General features: G+C 35.2%; 1 protein-coding gene across 4 annotated transcripts; it reads left to right on the top strand.

The window, feature by feature from the left end:
- The first annotated feature begins 4,955 nt into the window (after window positions 1-4,955).
- LOC125663040 (transmembrane protein 272-like) lies at window positions 4,956-18,689 on the top strand. 4 transcript variants are annotated; one of them, XM_048895374.2, is made up of 6 exons: window positions 4,965-5,042; window positions 9,293-9,357; window positions 10,969-11,079; window positions 15,214-15,273; window positions 15,747-15,974; window positions 18,133-18,689. In XM_048895374.2, the coding sequence occupies exons 2-6, from the start codon at window positions 9,309-9,311 to the stop codon at window positions 18,327-18,329; spliced, it is 645 nt and encodes a 214-aa protein (XP_048751331.1). In that variant the 5' UTR covers window positions 4,965-5,042; window positions 9,293-9,308; the 3' UTR covers window positions 18,330-18,689. The 4 variants fall into 4 exon arrangements, with proteins under 4 accessions (XP_048751319.1, XP_048751331.1, XP_048751337.1 ...); XM_048895380.2 differs by lacking the exon at window positions 4,965-5,042 and adding an exon at window positions 5,832-6,405; XM_048895369.2 differs by lacking the exon at window positions 4,965-5,042 and adding an exon at window positions 9,091-9,179.
- Window positions 18,690-18,822: the final 133 nt, after the last annotated feature.

Raw genomic sequence — 18,822 nt, 5'->3', positions numbered from 1 at the left:
AGTACTCTGAAGTTGAAATAAAAAATGTGCTGGAGTTCCTCATTGACAATATCTTCGTGGTCTTTGGTGATCAGGTCTTCCAACAGTGTTGGAATCCACATGGGCAAGAATTGTGTTCCTTTGCTAGCCGACCCGTTTTTATAAACCTATGAAGCAGAATTTATTTTTTTACACACACCACGTGAGAAGGGAAAAAAATATCTTGCTGTGACCTTCATTTCAACATTTAGATATATCGACGACATCCATGTATTACCGGTGACAGGGGATGCCTACTCCTCCTAGGCACCTGATCCCATCTCTGTTCTGTCCAGGGGCAGGGGTCCGTGTTTGTATTGCTTATAGGAGTTATGAAATTGATCTATCTTCACCTTTCTATTAACAGTGATAATTCTCATTCATCTGTCGATTCGCTATATCCCAGTGAAATTGAAATAAAAGACACCACAGAGTCGTTCCCTTCTGCTTCATACTTTAATATTTAGATATTTTATTGAAAGTAGATATTAGCGGCAAACTAACAACTCAATTTTATGATAAACGGGATGATTTCAGCTTCTCCATCGTCAACTTCCCATATTTATGTAGAAATATTCAATTATCACCTGCATATGATGTTTATATCTCTCAACTGATTCGATACGCAAGAGCTTCTTCTGCTTATGGTCAGTTTTTTTTAATCGAAGCAGGCTACTGACAAACAAGTTGATGGTGCAGAGTCAGCATTTCGCAAATTTTGTCGTCGTTATAACGATCTAGTTTGTCAATACAACCTACCATTGGGTCAATTGCTGTCTGACTTGTTTCATACCGATTTTTAGGCCGTTCTTGGCATACTGATTTTGACTACTGATAACTCCGTTTACCTGATCAAAATACAGGGCTCACGGCGGGTGTGACCGGTTGACAGGGGACACTTACTCCTACTAGGCATCTTATCCCATCTCTGGTATATCCAGGGGTTCGTGTTTGCCCAACTCTCTATTTTGTATTGCTTAGAGGAGTTATGGTATTGATCACTGTTCGTTATATTCACCTTTCATTCGACATTTTGGATGTTGTTAAGTGTTGTTGTATTTTGGTACTTTATATATATATATATATATATATATATATATATATATATATATATATATAATATGATATTCACATAATTAAACAGATAATGTTTGCAGTTGAGTTTTTTCGATATCATTTTAGACGAGTCACCGCCACACTTGGAAATCACACGCTACTTCACAATACGACAAAAAACTAGATTGCTACATATCTTTTAAACAAAACTTCGGGCAGGAGAAATATTTAGAATTACTCAAAAACTTTGAGCAGAGAAGTTTTACACGCTTTCGCATATCGGCTCATAGATTAAATATTGAAAGAGGCCGATACCAAGGCATTCCTAGACAAGATAGACACTGTACTAGATGTAATACCAATACACTTGACGATGAAAACATTTTTTACTGTCATCTTCTCATAATGAGGAAGAAAGAAATGTTTTATATGAATTGGTGAATAACTGCTGTAAGAACTTTTGTAACATGAATAATGATCAAAAGTTGATCTGGCTCATGACAAATGAAAATGCACAAATACTCAAACAAATCAGTAAAATGATTTTAAAAACAGGGATATAGAATACTAAGGGTTGTATAACTATACTTGTATGTATAATTTACTCCTTGTCACTTTCAAATAAACACATCTATAAATAAGCTAGCTGTCTCGAATACTTGGGGTACAAGACTGCCAATCTGATTGACTTGGCAAAGGCACTGTCCCTTGGTACCCCCTGTATTCGTGACAACATTTTATAATATTGTTTTATTTTCCTACCCATGTAACATCCTTGTTGTACATCACATTTTCAATCAGTACTATAAGCCAACTCAAGACCAACATCAATGTAGAAACCCTTAACATGTGTATATGGTATACATCTGTATATCGTATTGTGTAGTTTTATTTAATTGTAGACAATACTCAAGTAAGCTGTCTTGAATATATAACATCTGTATATGGTATGCATGTGTACAGATTGTGGTATCATGTATTTATTTTTGTGTATACTATAAATAAGCTGTCTCAAACACTTAGGTTACAAGACTGCCAGTCTGATCGACTTAGCTCAGGCACCGTCCCTTGGTACCCTCTGTGTTTGTGACAACATTTTATAATATTGTTTTACTTTACTTCCAATATAGCACAATTATTGTTCAGTACATTTCCAATCAGTATTGTGATGAGAATTCAATACCTATGTCAATGTAGAAACCCTTAACATGTGTTTATTATACACATGTGTAAATTGTATCATGTAGTTATAATGTTTAATTGTTAATTTGTATATGCCCCCTGAGGGCCCTTGATTGGTGAATAAATAAATAAATAAAATATAGGTTATAGTGCAGTATCCTTGACCTAGACGCCTATGCAACAATACAACAATACATATGGATTACCTACTATCAAGTTTTGGTGCGTATTTATTCTATAATACGCTGGGGTGGGTTTTTGTTTTTGTTACCGACTCATAGAAAATTTGCTATTCTGCAAGTGTTTGAACAAACTAGAAGGCTAGTCAAGACAAAATGCATCTGTAGATATTCCTTCGTAATCGTAGTATTCAGTATGTAGTATAGGCATTATGCCAGCTGTCTAATCCTATTTTTGTATATATTTTCTACATATACATGCAAGGTGAAGATAACGAACAGTGATAAATCTTATAACTCCTACAAGCAATACAAAATAGATAGTTGGGCAAACACGGACCCCTGGACACACCAGAGGTGGGATCAGGTGCCTAGGAGGAGTAAGCATCCCCTGTCGACCGGTCACACCCGCCGTGAGCCCTATATCATGATCAGGTAAACGGACTTATCCGCAGTCAAAATCAGTGTGCCAAGAACGGCTTAACAATCGGTATGAAACACGTCAGACAGCATTTGATCCAATGATAGGTTGTATTGAATAACTAGATCATTATAACGACCATAGAATTTGCGAAATGCTGACTTCAATCGAGACTGTTGAAACCCTTGTACCATTAACTTGTTTGTCAGTAGCTTACCTCGATTTAAAAACTGACTATACGCAGAGCAAGCTCTTGCATATCGAATCAGTTGAGATATATAAACACCATATACAGGTGATAATGGAATATTGCTACATAAATATGAAAAGTTGACGATGGAGAAGCTGAAATCATCCCGTTTGTCATACAGTTGAGTTGTCCGTTTGCCGTTAATGTCTACTTTCAATAAAATATCTAAGTATGAAGCAGAAGTGGACGACTCTGTGGTGTCCTTTATTTCGAGCTCACAGGGATATATCAAATCGACATATGAATGAAAGTTATTATTGTTTATAGACAAAACGTCATCGATATATCGAAATGTCGAATTGAAGGCCACAGCGAGATATTTTTTCTTCTCGCGTAGAAGTTTTTGAATAAATTCTGCTTCATATGAATATAAAATCAGGTCAGTTAACAAAGGAGCACAATTCGTGCCCATGGGAATTCCAACGGATTGTTGGAAGACCTAATCACCAAAGACCACGAAGATATTGTTAATGAGGAACTCTAGCATATTCTTTATTTCAACTTCAGAGTACTTGTGCGTGAATTCAGAGTGGTGTTTAACAAAGTAAGTTTTTGAATGACCGATCACTAGATATGAATATTTCCGTTACATCTATTATAAAATTAGTTCTTATATTCAATCAAAGTTGATGGAACTACATTTGTTTATCGTCTGTAGGTACGATATTCATACGCCATGTTGTTATTTACTTAAAGAGGTTCGCACCTGATATTTGAAGTAATGTCAATTTTTCAGGAAGTGTATTTTTGATTTCTACATTGAAGGAGAATTACGAAATTAAATAGAAAAACTGGAGTCGCAATGCTTATTATTGAGCTACAGCGTTCTAAACATGACCTTTTTGCACTTACAATTTATTCAGTTAAACTTGATTTGCCTTACTATTGGTGTCAACACAACATAAGCAACACAAATCAATCATTACATAAAATAGATACGTAATCATGTCTTCTAACACTAAAGATAAAAATAAGTTTAATGCTAGTAATGAAAATAAATAATGACCTTTTTGCATTTGATATAACTCACAGGAGTTATGAAATTGATCACTGTTCGTTATCTTCACCTTTCATATACAAAAAGTTCATGATATCAAAATTGAGAGTTTAAAAGTACATATCAGAATTAGTGTCAATTTTTAAAATTTCACATAATTTTCAAGGTCTTCTCAGTTTAAAAACTTTAAAATGGAACTTTAAAAAGTGGGGGCTGGAGATCAAATGTTTAAATTGTTGGCGAAAATGCTTAATTTTTATACAAAATGTCAAATAAATTAATTTAAACTTTTATAAGAATTGGTGTTCTGTTTGGAAAAATATATGAACCAAATTAATAAATTACAACATTTGAACTAGTCCCAAGTCTCAACTACTTGTATCATAAATTATAAAACTGAAATACACGTATAGGAGTATAAAAATAGAAGAGATATTGGATGAAACAGAAACTGTAATATCGCGCAGATTTAGAACTTTTTGATTAATCAATCCTTCCGCTACAAAATATAGTTCCTGCAAAACCCTTTCAAAATTCGAATTGACACAATTTTTCAGCTGGGTAGGGCTCCATAATAAATACATAATACGTTTACACCAATGGGTTAAGTATTGAACCAGTAAATACTTAGTTGTAGCATCGCGCTAGCGATTCACAGAAAATTTCCCTCAAATCCAAATCCGTTCATATTGACCATGAACAGCTCAAAAGTTATGTTAATTTCGTATATTTATATTCATTTACTAAAACACCGTTTCTTTACATTGCTTCTATTTTGTTGCATAAAACAAACTCCTAGCCTCTGTCACAGTAGTTATTGTGACGTACGTCAACACATAGACAGGACGTCACATTTCATCTCACCCTGCCTTTTATCAACATTGCAAGGTGCACTGTATTTTGGAGGTAGGAGATCGCAAGATTAGGATGATAATCCACGTAAGTTTACAATCTTAATCCAAAGGTGTGACTTGCGAGATCTTTGTAACAGATGTTCTATTTTTTCCCCAAATCATTACGCTCTCTCAGTCGCGTGCTTTAAGCTAGTTCATAATCCGTTCATGGTCAGTGTGAACGGATTGTGTCGCGCGCTGAAATTGGTTGGTTCGTAGAGGAAAATGCGATTTGTAATATAAATATATAGCAGTAACAATTATTGACAATTTGTTTAAACTCTATTCACTGTCCGAAAATTAATGCACATGTACATATTCCAATTACCTTAGTGTGTCAAGGAACTGTCAAGTGAGCAAGTCAGACACTAACTCGGATAAGATTGAAATTTTTCGACATTACTCAGTTGTTTTTATATAATTTACAAGAGAGGAAACTATCTAACATGATTGTACACGTGGTGTATTAAATGTAGACACAACACAATTGATTTTTTGTTAGGTTCTATATTTGTGATCTTGAAGAAGAATATAAAATATATACACGCTACAAAACATATAACAACATATCAATTACAGTATCAACATAAATAAATTATCACATTATTATGATAAAATCTAGATATCTTACATTTATCATAGGTATTAAAATAATTGCATTACACTGAATTAATCTGTACTATGTAGTAGAACTAACTTCTATTTTACTCAAGCAAAATAGATTGAATATAATAAATCTCAATCATGAGTATATATGCAATGCTAATATACAATATAATAAGCAATAATTACAATGGTTACCGAATTGCTGATTCAGGCAAAAGAAAGACCATAGTGTATATACAACACATCAGACTTTTAAGGTTTTCAATAGCTTGTCCAATTTCCGTCACTTAGCAAAATATATGTCACTGGCATCTCTATGACTGCTAACTTCAAAGTGATTTAAATTTACAGAATAAAACTCTCCAGAACTTTGACATCCAAGATCTTCCAAAAAAAATTCCAGGAATACTTACAGTGACCAATCAAAGACCACTGACCTCCAAACTAGTCCTTTGACTATACTGGTCTTGAATGAATAAAACAATAAAGACGACTCTTATTTTAAAGAAAGATAACTCTGGTTATACTTTAGTAATAGAAACATGCAGTGCTGGTTAGTAATCTGTACATGCATTTTATTTAAGTATTTAGTTTGTATTATTTATTTACAAGTATTTAATTGGTCTAGACTTGCCTAGATTGTTAAGCGGTCTAGCGCGCTGGTTACATGCTGCTAGAAGATTTGGTTCCGTAGGTCGTGAGTTCAACCCCGCTATCTTGTCGAGCGGTCTAATGCGCTGGTTACATGCTGCTAGGCGATTTGGTTCCGTAGGTCGTGAGTTCAACCCCGGGTAGGGGCGGAAGTAGGTATCCAAATAAAGTGAAATTTTCTGTGCTTTATATATATATATATATATATACTACTCAAAATTTGATAAGGATCATAGATATTTGTCTGTTTAAAAAATTAATAACTGCATAACTGGCAATATTGTGTCCAAGTGAAATAAAAAACGTCTTCAACAAACTTGCACGTGCATTTCATGCCATGGGAAATGCGTTTCTCATCACAGTTATGCTTTTGCTACCATTGCACGATTTTCACTCAGGCATCGGTGTCTGATTCTTTCTAAAATTTCAAACTCACTTGAGTGTTTACACTACGTTTATCAACACAATGCCCCCTCAACGTGTAAGGCGTCGCCTGACGACAGAACAACTGGGCAGATGTATTGGAATGCTTGACGCTGGCTATTCACAACGTGACGTTGCAAATGCACTAAACGTCAACCAGAGCGTTGTAAACAGGGCCTGGAACCGACAGCAAACTTTTGGTACAGCAGCACACCGACATGGGGGGGGGGGGGGGGGGGGGTCGTCAGAGGTCGACAACCCAACGCCAAGACCATTTTGTGGCTCTCCAGGCACGACACCATCCCTTCTGGACAGCAACCAGCCTACGTATCGACCTTCTGAACGCCTCGGGGGTGAATGTGTCCACTCAGATGATACGGAATCGGCTTCACAATGCAGGTCTCAACTCGAGAAGGACATGTGTTCGAGTCCCTCTGACTGTTCGACACCGGCGGGAACGATTGGACTGGGCTGAAGATCATGTCACTTGGACACAGAACGATTGGGTTCAAGTTCTGTTCACCGATGAGTCCAGGTATTGTTTGGACTTTACAGACAGGAGGCACCGAGTGTGGCGACGACAACGTGAACGTTTCCATGATGCCAACATCAGTGAACATGACCGTTATGGTGGTGGTTCCATCATGGTCTGGATGGAATCAGCAGGGATGGAAGAACAGATCTTCATGTCCTGGACAGAGGAACAATTACGGGGGTGCGGTACCGGGATGAGATCCTCGATGTTTACGTCAGACCCTACGCTGGTGCTGTTGGCCCTGAGTTCATCCTGATGGATGATAACGCCCGTCCTCATCGCACCAGGGTGGTGGAGCAGTACCTTCAGCAGGAGACAATTGTCCGTATGGACTGGCCAGCGCGCTCGCCGGACTTGAACCCGATTGAGCATGTATGGAACATGCTGCAGGTTGCCCTTTCACGCCGTAGAGCACAACCCACGACTTTGGCAGAGCTCGGAAACGCCCTCGTGGAAGAGTGGAACAACCTTCCCATTAGAAACATCCGGGTGCTTATTGACAGCATGGCTCGACGTTGTCAAGCCGTCATTGATGCAAGGGGAGGCCATACCCGGTATTGACACTTCATCGACTAAGTGTAATGATGGACTATCCCCCAAAACTGTGTAATTCTTTCTCTGGTTTGCTGTTAACTTTTTGTAATGAAATGCCTTTTGGTGTTGTTATCAGATTTCAAGCATTCCGTATTGATAAAAGTTCATGCCGTTCATGAATTTTCATTCATAATCTGAGTAAACACGTTTCTGAGTCAAATCTATGTCTTTTGTTATGTTAGTGGTAAATTACACACATATAACCTAGTGATCCTTATCAAATTTTGAGTAGTATATATGGTTTAATATTTCATTGAATATATAATAATGTAATACAATATTTTATGCAATGTATTTTCTAAATTCAAACGTTTTCTTTGGTGATTATGAAAATGAATTACAAAGTTTTGTTATGACATTGTCAACAAACTCCTTGCAACAACCGTAATTTACTTCAGTCATTTACAATGACATTCACACTATTATATACAGGTAGTGCCTATCTTTTTGGGTGACAATAATTTAACGCCTGATTGCTCCTCTACAATACTGGTATAGGTGTCACATGTACCTCCCTTGTAAAGAGCAAATAAAATTGACAGGATTATGCACATCAAAATATAGCTAGAATATACACACATATAATTCATCAAAGCTGTGTAATATCAAATATGTAAGCACTGGCTTGTGCATAATTTACTGAGCCGCTGTTTTAGAATTATGACACACTTTTTAAGCATTGGCATTATCTAAGCGACCATTCATGATGTGCAGTTCATTACTCTTATACGGAAAACACTTATGAAAATGTAAAGAACCATCCTATTTAATTCCTACTCTGTAACGGAGTATATTGTCGATCTGTGTTCAATATATCTGGGTAAATTTATTTCTTTTCTTACATTTGTTTATATGTTTGGTATACAGCTGTCTTTCCATTCCTTTACATTTGCATCATCAATCATCACGTGAAGTGATAATGCAATATTTCTACTCACTCAATATCACGAGCCTTATTTATTAATATAAGTGATCCACTACCTGTTTTGGGGGCTTTTGTGAATGGTGATATATATATATAAAAGCACATGCATATTACTTTAAATCCAATTTAACGCAGTCTTCCATTGACTAATTTTTTTGAGATTGCATGAGATAGAATATATACATCACTCTAAACATATGACCTATTTATTATTTTGAATTTCAACACGTCAGCTCTAAATGACAAATTCCACCGCTATAAATAGGGAGAAGCATTCCAAGTTTAAATATTAGAGCACACGGGTGGGTGTCTCGATCGATAGGAAATCTAGAGCTGCCACGGTCAGTTAAACATCAATAGAGGTTTAAAATCCAGAGCAAACACTCTCGTAGTTCATATGTAAAAGCTGAGGCTGGGTCAATTGAATTTTGAAATCTACTTATTACAGTGTATGTTTATCAGTCATTCATACGTGGATACCGACTAGTATATAGAGCGAGGAATTGGTAACTTGTCTCAGTTACGATTTTATATTTTATCAATCGGGTTGTTTAACTTGTAGGTATATTCACTACACTATGGACTCTAAAGATGTGAACCTTGAAGCTGCACCAACGTATACAGGACGTAAGTTCGTAAATTTAATTTTATCAAATCAATTTTGATTTCGTTCGAAAATTAGAAAATGATTCTACCATTATTTTTTTTTAAGAAAAGGAAGATTACTTTTACCTCTATATACTTTTGCATGATTGAAATATTGTTGGGTTCATTTTTTTTTAAAAGAAAAATTAATCTTAGAAGTAGAACCAGTACATGCACATTTGTATTTAGTTGACTGTTTGGTTAATGAATTATTGCGCATGAATAATTCCAAAAATCAGGAATCGGTACAATAATGACCATTTTGATATCGAGGTTTCCTAATAGAATAGATCAAGAAAAGGGTGATTAATTTAATGAGAGGGACATGAATTCGTATTTCATACAAATGCACGCTATATAAACAGCTACATTTGAAATAGACAAGCGCCAATGCAAAAAATAAAAAAAAATAAAAAATAGAAATAAAGTGATGCAATTAATATCGTGCATTACATGGGCTGTGATATACATATGTAGGAGCCTAATATATACCATTTATACCAGGAATGGCAATGGTATTCCTTTGAGAATATATACGCAAAGTGCAAACTTTTAAAAAGTGGAAAATTCCGGCTTGGTACGTAAGTATTTGCTCGTCACATGAAAAAAAAAAGGGGGGGGGGAGCTGTGACCCAGTTTACTAGCTACAATGATCATTGGATGTCCGTATATTGAAACCTACTGTATAAGGGCGATCGTAGTGCCACCCACAAGAAAGGGACCCCCCCCCCTCCAGGTAATCACGTGAACTCCTACCTGTTTTGTTGTTAGATGAATGAAAACTTTCATTTTGGTAGATATATGTGTTTGTTAGTAGAGGTAGTAATTATTGAAAAACCGTAACGGATATATTTAGCTGAACATCAATCAAAACATTTAGCGATTAATGTTTGCTGTATGCTTCGTTTTCATTGATTGTATAAAAACGAAATATTTACATATGTTTGATGGGATTGTCACAAAGCTGGTTTTCATGTCATCGATTATACGTTGCCAAATGAATGAGTATCAAATATCATTCTTTATACAACATATACATTGTTGAATTTTAAGCATTAGTATTTTAATAGAGTCGGCAATGTTGGTATTACATTTGTTATTCCACCTCGGCGAAATATTGCAGTTTTGATTAAAATCACTTAAAAGAAAAATGAAATTAACAGATACTCGAACTCATACGCAGACAAGTAACATTGGACGCCACAATATATTAATGTTGTAATAGGATATTTGGTCCATAAACTAATCATAGCTCATCAGGACAAAATGAAAGAGAATGTAATTCGACGTCTCAGTAAAAAAATTCCACCTGTAGTGTATATTTCCTAACTATTATAAACAAGTAAATTTTTATGACCCCGTAATCAGAGATTCGGTGGCATGTAGTGTTTGGTCTGTCTGTCTGTTTGTCAGATCGTCTGCAAAAAATCTAACCTACGTTTTGAATGGTGATAGGGTTTTCATATTTCGCATGTGTATTCCTTGTGACAAGACCTTTCTTCGAGTACCATAATTACTTTACTGTTATCTGGGGTAGAAGGGAGGGTCAGTTATTAGTGTTTCACAAACCCATTTTGTTCTTGCTATTTTCAGAGGACCCTCCATCCTATGACTCGATATTTGGGAAGATCAAGCACGCCAAGGAGACGTCTGAAGGCAATGTCGGATTTGCAAAGGCAGCCGTTGGGATTTTATGTGCATCAGGCGAGTAACAACCCCCCACCCCCACCCCCCCAAAAAAAACTAAAACACTTTTTGGACAAGCAATATACATGTACTTTCCCTGTTATTTCTACATGCAAAGTCCATTATTTATCAGATGCAAAGTTTGATTCACCGGCTAGTCCCCCCCCCCCCCTTATGACAGTAGCAAAAAGTACTTTGAAAAATTATCCTACGTGCCTGCATCTACTGTCAATTTTTACTTGTAAACTGCCTGAGCTGAATCGAACGTGTAATATACCAATCTCACGCCTCGTCGGGTACCCCCTCGTTTGATTTCGTCTTTCAGATCAAGAGGAAGACGCAATCACTATTTTTAATTTAAGTTGGTGCATATAGGACGCGCTTGATTTGCCAACACCGTTGTACACCCGATGTAGTCGATGTACACTTGATAGTTAAATTCACTTTTATGTGGTACTAAGTGTAGTATGAAACTGCAGCAGCAGCCGATATCATTTTAAAGATGGTTTCTTGTTTTATGCTGCCTTAAACAGTGGAGCTTTTCAATTTTAATTCCCCCTTTTTTTTTATTTTTATTTTTTTTATTTTTACAAAAATGGATTTTATTTTGCATTTTATGGATACCTAAATACATCTGAAAATACCAAAATATTTGCTGATTTTTGGCGCCTAACTTGTTTTTGATGATTATATGTTTGATTGTATTGTTTAACGTCCCTCTCCAAATATTTCGTTCATATGGAGACGTCACCATTGCCGGCGAAGGGCTGCTAAATTCAGGCCTATGCTCGGCGCTTATGACCTTTGAGCGGGAAGAGATCTTTATCGTGTCACACCTGCTCTGACACAGGACCTCGGTTTTTGCGGTCTCATCCGAAGGACCGCCCCATTTAGTCGGCGCCTTTTACGACAAGCAAGGGGTACTGAGGACCTATTCTAACCCGGATCCCCACGAGACGATCATTGTATGAATTCGACATGTATCAATTAATCGTTTTCATTTATTCTTAAAATACAATTGATACATGTCGAATTCATACAAAGTTTTATAAATGACTACATACGACAGAATGACTGAAGTACAGACCTATGTTATAATATATTGGTGTCTGTAATTTAGTCAGATTGCTACATACAATAAACTGAAATTATTGTTTATACGGTAAACAAAATTCGAAGGTGAAAATCTGCAAATTTTCCTTCTCACAATTTTTCAGCCATATTGAACTTTTCGATGCATTAACCAACACATGCCCTTAAAAGAGTGTACCCGGGTAGGTGGTTTACACCAAAAAGTGTACACCTTTGTACTTGATTACTTTTTGGTCAGTGTGGATAAATCAAGCGCGCGCCCTCTGTCCCTTATTCAAAGAACATGCGTCTAGTTTGCAGTGAGAGATCTAGGGGTTGTTATAGGGGTTGTATCCCCTGTTTGATTGAGCAGTATACTTTTTGAGTCTTCACCCCCTTTGGATTGGATGGTACTGACTAAAACCCGGTCTCGGTCCCGGTCTTCGGTCTCGGTCCCGTGACTAAAACCCGGTCTTCGGTCCCGGTCTCAGATTTTTTTATTCGATAAAAACAGAATACATCAGAATATTTTAGCCCCAATTTCTCGTTAATTTAGATATGACATATCATGCCTGCATTCTGATAGTTGATTGATAATATTATTGTCGTCTTTCGTAAAATAATATGTGAAAACTCCGGGACCGGTGGGACCGAGAAGTAAAAACAGTGCTAAAAGCCGGTCCCGGTCTCGATATTTTTTATTTTTCCTAAATAGCCGCTTGAATCTACTTTTTTATTTAAAAAAAGATAAGAGTGTTATATTCAATGACATTCCTTTGTATGCACATGTATGTTTCTGATTTATTGTATGTTTGTGTTTTATTCAATTTTCCTTCTTATGTCAAATTTGAACTCAACTACGTGATTTTTTCTCTCCCAATTGAACGTGTTACATTACATTTTCATAAAAATAATATATATGTACTTCTCCTGGTGTATTTGTTTGTAATTTACTGTTGGATGTAGTTTTTACAAATTTAATTCTTCTTTTTTCATTTAGGTCAAAAATTGATAAAATTTTCAAATTCAATGTTGGTGTATTCCGAACCGGGTCTCTGTACATGTTATATGTATACGCGGGTTACTGTTCTCTCTCTCTCTCTCTCATTTACGAGTGTATCGTGAGAATCGCATTAATTTGTTAAAGTATGATGTTATATTATTTGTTTTAATCAGGGAAGAAAAGCCTCTATGTAAATATTAGAATAATATTAAATTTTATTATAATTTTTGAAACATGATGAATAATTGTTGTTGATAGCGAAACAAAATTAATGTGCACTCTTGTTAACAACCCCCTCCCCCGCCCCTTTCCAGAAAGATTCTGAATACAAGAATGATGCTTTTGAAAAGCAAATGTTATATCCCCGTAATCGGATATTCGGGGCGCATTTATATAGTTTTGGGTCCATCCGTCTGTTTGTCAGTAAAAACGTGAACCTTCGGCAAAACTTTTGAATGCATGTTGATAGGGTTTTCATATTTCACATGTGTACTCCTTGTGACAAGACCTTTCTTTACATGCAGTTCTTCACCTTTCATATTTGACCTACTTTTGAAAATCTTTAACCTTAGCCATAACTTTTGAATGGTTAGTAAAAATACACGAGGGTATAAAATGCTTCAGGCAGGCGTACTTTTCTTGAAGCGCTAAAAGTAGGCAAAACTGAAATTTATTTCTTAAATGAATTTACATGTATGTCTTGCATATTTATAAATGTAGATTTCATTGTTTATGTCAAATTTATGCAGTTTGAAATATAAGATATTTTGAAAATAGGAAACAAACAGTTTTTGTGCAGCATAATTAATACATGTATGTTTGTACTTATACGTATATAACTATTCACAATAAATATACATGTAGTTACCACATAATATTACAGTAAAAACATACCATAGATTATTTGAAGATCATCTAAAGTCAGAGGGTATCTTCTGTATAAGTATACAGAATCTGACATTTTTGGTGAGCATACATGTGCTCTATGTATGACACACTTTTATAGATACTATAAATATATTATTAGGTGGATTTTTTTAAAGCATTGTATCTAAAAGAACCACAACTGAAAAAAGAAAACTAAGTATCAAATAAGAAAGGAAGAAATATTCATTGTCGGAATACAAAACATGAATCTTTGAAAACTGATTTTGACTGGAATAGAAGAAATAAATAAATGAACAAATAAACTAACTGTAAATTACAAACAAATACACCAGGATAAGTACATATATATTATTTTCCTTCTACATCCTTATCTTCTTATGAAAAGGTAGTGTAAAGCGATCATTTGGGACAAAATGTCACGTACATGTAGTTGAGTTCGATTCTGACATAAATATAAAGAATATTGGAATAAAAAAAAACCCACACACAATAAATCAGAAATATATGTATACAAAGGGATGCCATTGAGTATCACGTCCTTATCTTTTTTCATGAAAAGGTAGATTAAAGCGACTATTGAGGAAAAATGTCGAGACCGGGACCGGCTTTTAGCATTGTTTTTATTTCTCGGTCCCACCGGTCCCGGAGTTTTCACATATTATTTTACGAAAGAAGAAAATAATATGATCAATTTATTATCAGAATGTAGGCATGAGATGTCATACCTAGTTATTGAGAAATGGGGCTCAAATATCCTGATATATTCTGTTTTTATCGAATAAAAATATCTGGGACCGGGACCGAAGACCAGGTTTTAGTCACGGGACCGAGACCGAAGACCGGGACCGAGACCGGGTTTTAGTCAGTACCGGGTTGGATACAATTTGAGCGGAAAGAGTACAATCCACTTTGAAAATTTTCTGGATCCGCCACTGGTTTGTTTGTATCCTCCACCCCAGGTTTTCATTGTTGAACATCCTCCATGATACAAACAAACGCGATCTTCCTTATATTTATAATCTTTGTCTTGATATGAATAAGTTGAAAGGTCACAACAATTATTAAGAACTAAAATACATTGAAACAGCATAGGTTTATTACCGACATGCAGTGTATATTTGTAAATGCAAATGTTATGTAATGTGACAGAGATGTATTCATACAATTAATCAATGGTTTATATATTGTAGTGGGGTGTACTGTGTGTCTGGGGGTCACAATGGCCATCCCATTAGCAAGCATCATCATTGGTGAGTATTGTAGTGCAGTTCCTGAACACTTACCTATACGCCAGCACGTCATGATGTGCACATCGTTGGTCAAGAAAGAAAGAAAGAAAAGTTTTGAAGCAACCATTAATTTAATGAGAAGTTTGTGACGAAATACTTGAATAATTGCCTAACAATATTAGTAAATTCAAACTAGCATTTTTTCGAATCTAGTCGTAAATTTTGTTCACAAAAAATAACGCTGAAATCAAAGAACTTCTTGGAGCTTCGCCCACTGAGCCCCCACAAGGGTTTTTCATTTTTGGCGTGCACATTATTTCGTTCTTGCTATATCAAGTACTTTTTCTTAGCTCAGTTGCATTTAATTATTTATGACAGTGGACAAAGAACATCCAACGTCCATAATCAAAATATGTCATTTCTTGACAGTAATCTTTAAAACAGAAAATATATATACCAATAATTTATTGAACGACTACACTGTTCGTCTCCAGGCGCCATGTACTTGGATGACTGTCCATTAGAGAAATACATTCCCATCTACCTGGTGGTTTCCGGTTCCGTTGGACTCTTCTATAATCTGTTTGGAATTGTCCAGTCTGCTTGCTGCAAGAGAAAGCCTGAGAATGAAGGAGCGGAAGAGGAACAGGGAGCGGGATCCAAATTTGGGTCCTGTCTGTCGTCACTGTTAAGCTGCTTCATGTTTGCGTGGTTTATTGCTGGTAAGAAAAATTTGCCAATTATAATAATGGAATACCCACCACATGTCCAATTACCATGAATACTCACTTCACCTAAAGATCGAGAGTTTGGGTATACTTTCCATACTTACATGTGTATATCATCATTCCGGAATACTACATATTGGCGTTAAAGGGACACAATTCGAACTGAAAATTTCAAATGGTATTTTCTCCTTTTCAATGTTTACAATGCTTAACTAAGATATTTCTAATTTTCAACAAAATGTTGAGTTACAACTTAGATACAGCACTGACAATTCTTTGTTATGTAAACAAGGCTCGTGTCATGTTTTTATTTATATATTGATTGTTTAATAGAAAACATCGTGTTTAAACTAAATGGAATGTAACAAACACTAGAAACTGTTTACTTGTGTTCAGAAAAAAAAAATCTACCACGTTTACCGGTATATCTAACATATTTAAACAACAACAACAACAACAAATATGACACTAGTTTTGTTTACAAACCAAAGAATTGTGAGCTCAGTATCTCTCTTGTAACTCAACAACTGATATTCACATTTTTGTTAATCATTAGAATTATAGAAAGACCTTAAATAAACATTGTAAAACATGGACAAAATGAAATTTGGGTTTGTTTGTTTGTTTTTGTTTTGTTGTTCAAATTGCGTCCATGCATGCCCCTTTAATTGAAGGTCTTTGTTTGCAATGACATCTCTCTCTCTCTCTCTCTCTCTCTCTCTCTCTCTCTCAGATCTAGATATAGCTTGGAATTTGTCCAAAATTATACCATTACTGTTAGATACCGAAAAAGAATTTCAATTCAATACTGCAATTACCCTGTTAGATGCAAAGAGAAAATTAGCTGCTTTCAAACAGGGCTTTCATTGTACAATCATTGAAGATGAAATACAATATTTAGGTCACATAACGCTTTCTCCCCTTCCCCGTAGCCTTTTTTAAAATTCCATACAGTTAAGTGTTTAACCAAGCGAAAGATCATAATCTCATTTCATTTTGCCATTTTGTGTCAATTTAAATTCTGTCACGGAGTTGTTGGGGTTTTACATATTTTTTTCACCCCTTTTAATTCATATTTTGGTTAGATTTTTTAATACTGTCTTCTATCTTGAGATTGCTACAGGGGCAAGGGATTATTCTTTAGCATTCCTCGCCATTCATACACATTGGTTATGCCAATGATACTAAATAGTAGAATAAACAGCATTAAACATAACCATTAAGTACTACAAATATTTCATATTCCTCATTATTGGGAACAATTCACACAATGTTTCAAATCCGTTCAAGAAATTATGAAATTGTGCCCCTTTTCTGACACGTAAGTAAAAAAAACCAAAACTATGGTGACATATTCATGTCATCACTTTTCAGATCGTTATGTCGACTTGTCAGATATTTATGTCAACTAGTCAGTTAATTATGTCAACTTATCGTTTCATTATGTCAATTTGTCAGGTGATTTTTTTCACTTTTCAAATAGTAAAATATTATATTAAGAATAACCGTAAAAATGCTTTCACACCCAAAATGTGCCATCAACTTGACAATATAATGTTCTGACAAGTCGAGAAAATGATTTGGCAAACCTAATCAAGATCATTATGTCGACTCATCAGATCTTTTTAGTCAACTACTATAGTATGTCGACTTGTCAGATCAATCATGATATTTACATGTCAGAAATTAAGACGGAAAGTAGATGTCGGCAAATGCCATTGGCAAATCAAAATTAAAAGATAGTGAAAAAATATGAATATTTTTTCCGACAGGTCAACATAATCATCTGAAAAAGTCGAAATGACTAACGTACAAGTCGACATACATGTAATTATCTTACAGATCGATATAATTATCTGACTAGTGGTGGCAGAAATATGCCACCATACTAAACTCTATTCAACATGTACAATATCACCACTTATTTGACTTTAGCATTTAACTCTAAACCAATTCGTAATTAATGCTTCAGAAGTGAAGGTCAAAGAGAATAAAAACTCCCCTCTACACTTTATTTGATTGATTGATTGTATCTTGTTTAACGTCCCTCTCGACGATCTCTCACTCATATGAAGATCGACGTCTTTATTTGAAAGATACTTGTAAAAGTGTGATGGATATTAATATTGATAAAGTCACCTTTCTTTTCCAGGTAACGTTTGGGTATATGGCTCCCACAGTGACTTCAGCTCAAATTCCGCCTCAGCTAATTACTGTCACCCTACGGCTTTTTATTTCGCGTTCTGGACAATCACAGTGGCATACATTATGATCGGGCTCGTTATTTTGCTTTCTTGTTGCTGTTGTGTGGCGCTTTGTGTTTGTAATAAAAAGTCCGAGGATGCTTAACACAAGTAGAATTGACAACAAATTAAAAACAATGGAATTAATTTCGAATTTCGTTAATTTTTAATTCTATTTTACTATCTTGTTAGATTAGGCTTCAGTGCTTAACTTATAATGTGTTTGTTGTAAATGAAAATTGATAAGGAGTTTTAAAACAGGAAAATATATAAAACCATGGTGAAAAATTTCTACGTCTTCATTATACAAATTCTTCAGTCAACATGTTTATTAGTTTTTGATTGAATATCGGGAAATATGCTAATCAGATGGTGAAGCAGACGGAGCGTGCGAGGTTCGCATTCGTACAACCACCAAAGGTGGATATTTGTGTTGTAAATTCATTCAATAAACTATTTTATTGCATTTTTTTTTTATTATATGCACTTCTAGTGCACATTTAGAATTATTAGTTGTACACATCTGTGGCGTCACAATCGGATTATATATATATATATATATATATATATATATATATATATATATATATATCCAGCCA

Source organism: Ostrea edulis, chromosome 1, assembly GCF_947568905.1.
Source record: "Ostrea edulis chromosome 1, xbOstEdul1.1, whole genome shotgun sequence".
In the NCBI taxonomy this organism is placed as follows: domain Eukaryota; kingdom Metazoa; phylum Mollusca; class Bivalvia; order Ostreida; family Ostreidae; genus Ostrea; species Ostrea edulis.
The sequence above is the reverse complement of the archived record's forward strand: the minus strand, read 5'-3'. Positions and strand labels throughout refer to the sequence as shown.

What these genes read in the sequence shown, in the direction of transcription:
- LOC125663040 (XM_048895362.2), top strand. Translation starts at nt 9,309, where the DNA reads ATGGACTCTAAAGATGTGAACCTTGAAGCTGCACCAACGTATACAGGA. An exon ending in TGGGATTTTATGTGCATCAG is followed by an intron (nt 11,080 to 15,213) that starts GCGAGTAACAAC and finishes TATATATTGTAG; the next exon opens with TGGGGTGTACTGTGTGTCTG. An exon ending in ATTAGCAAGCATCATCATTG is followed by an intron (nt 15,274 to 15,746) that starts GTGAGTATTGTA and finishes GTTCGTCTCCAG; the next exon opens with GCGCCATGTACTTGGATGAC.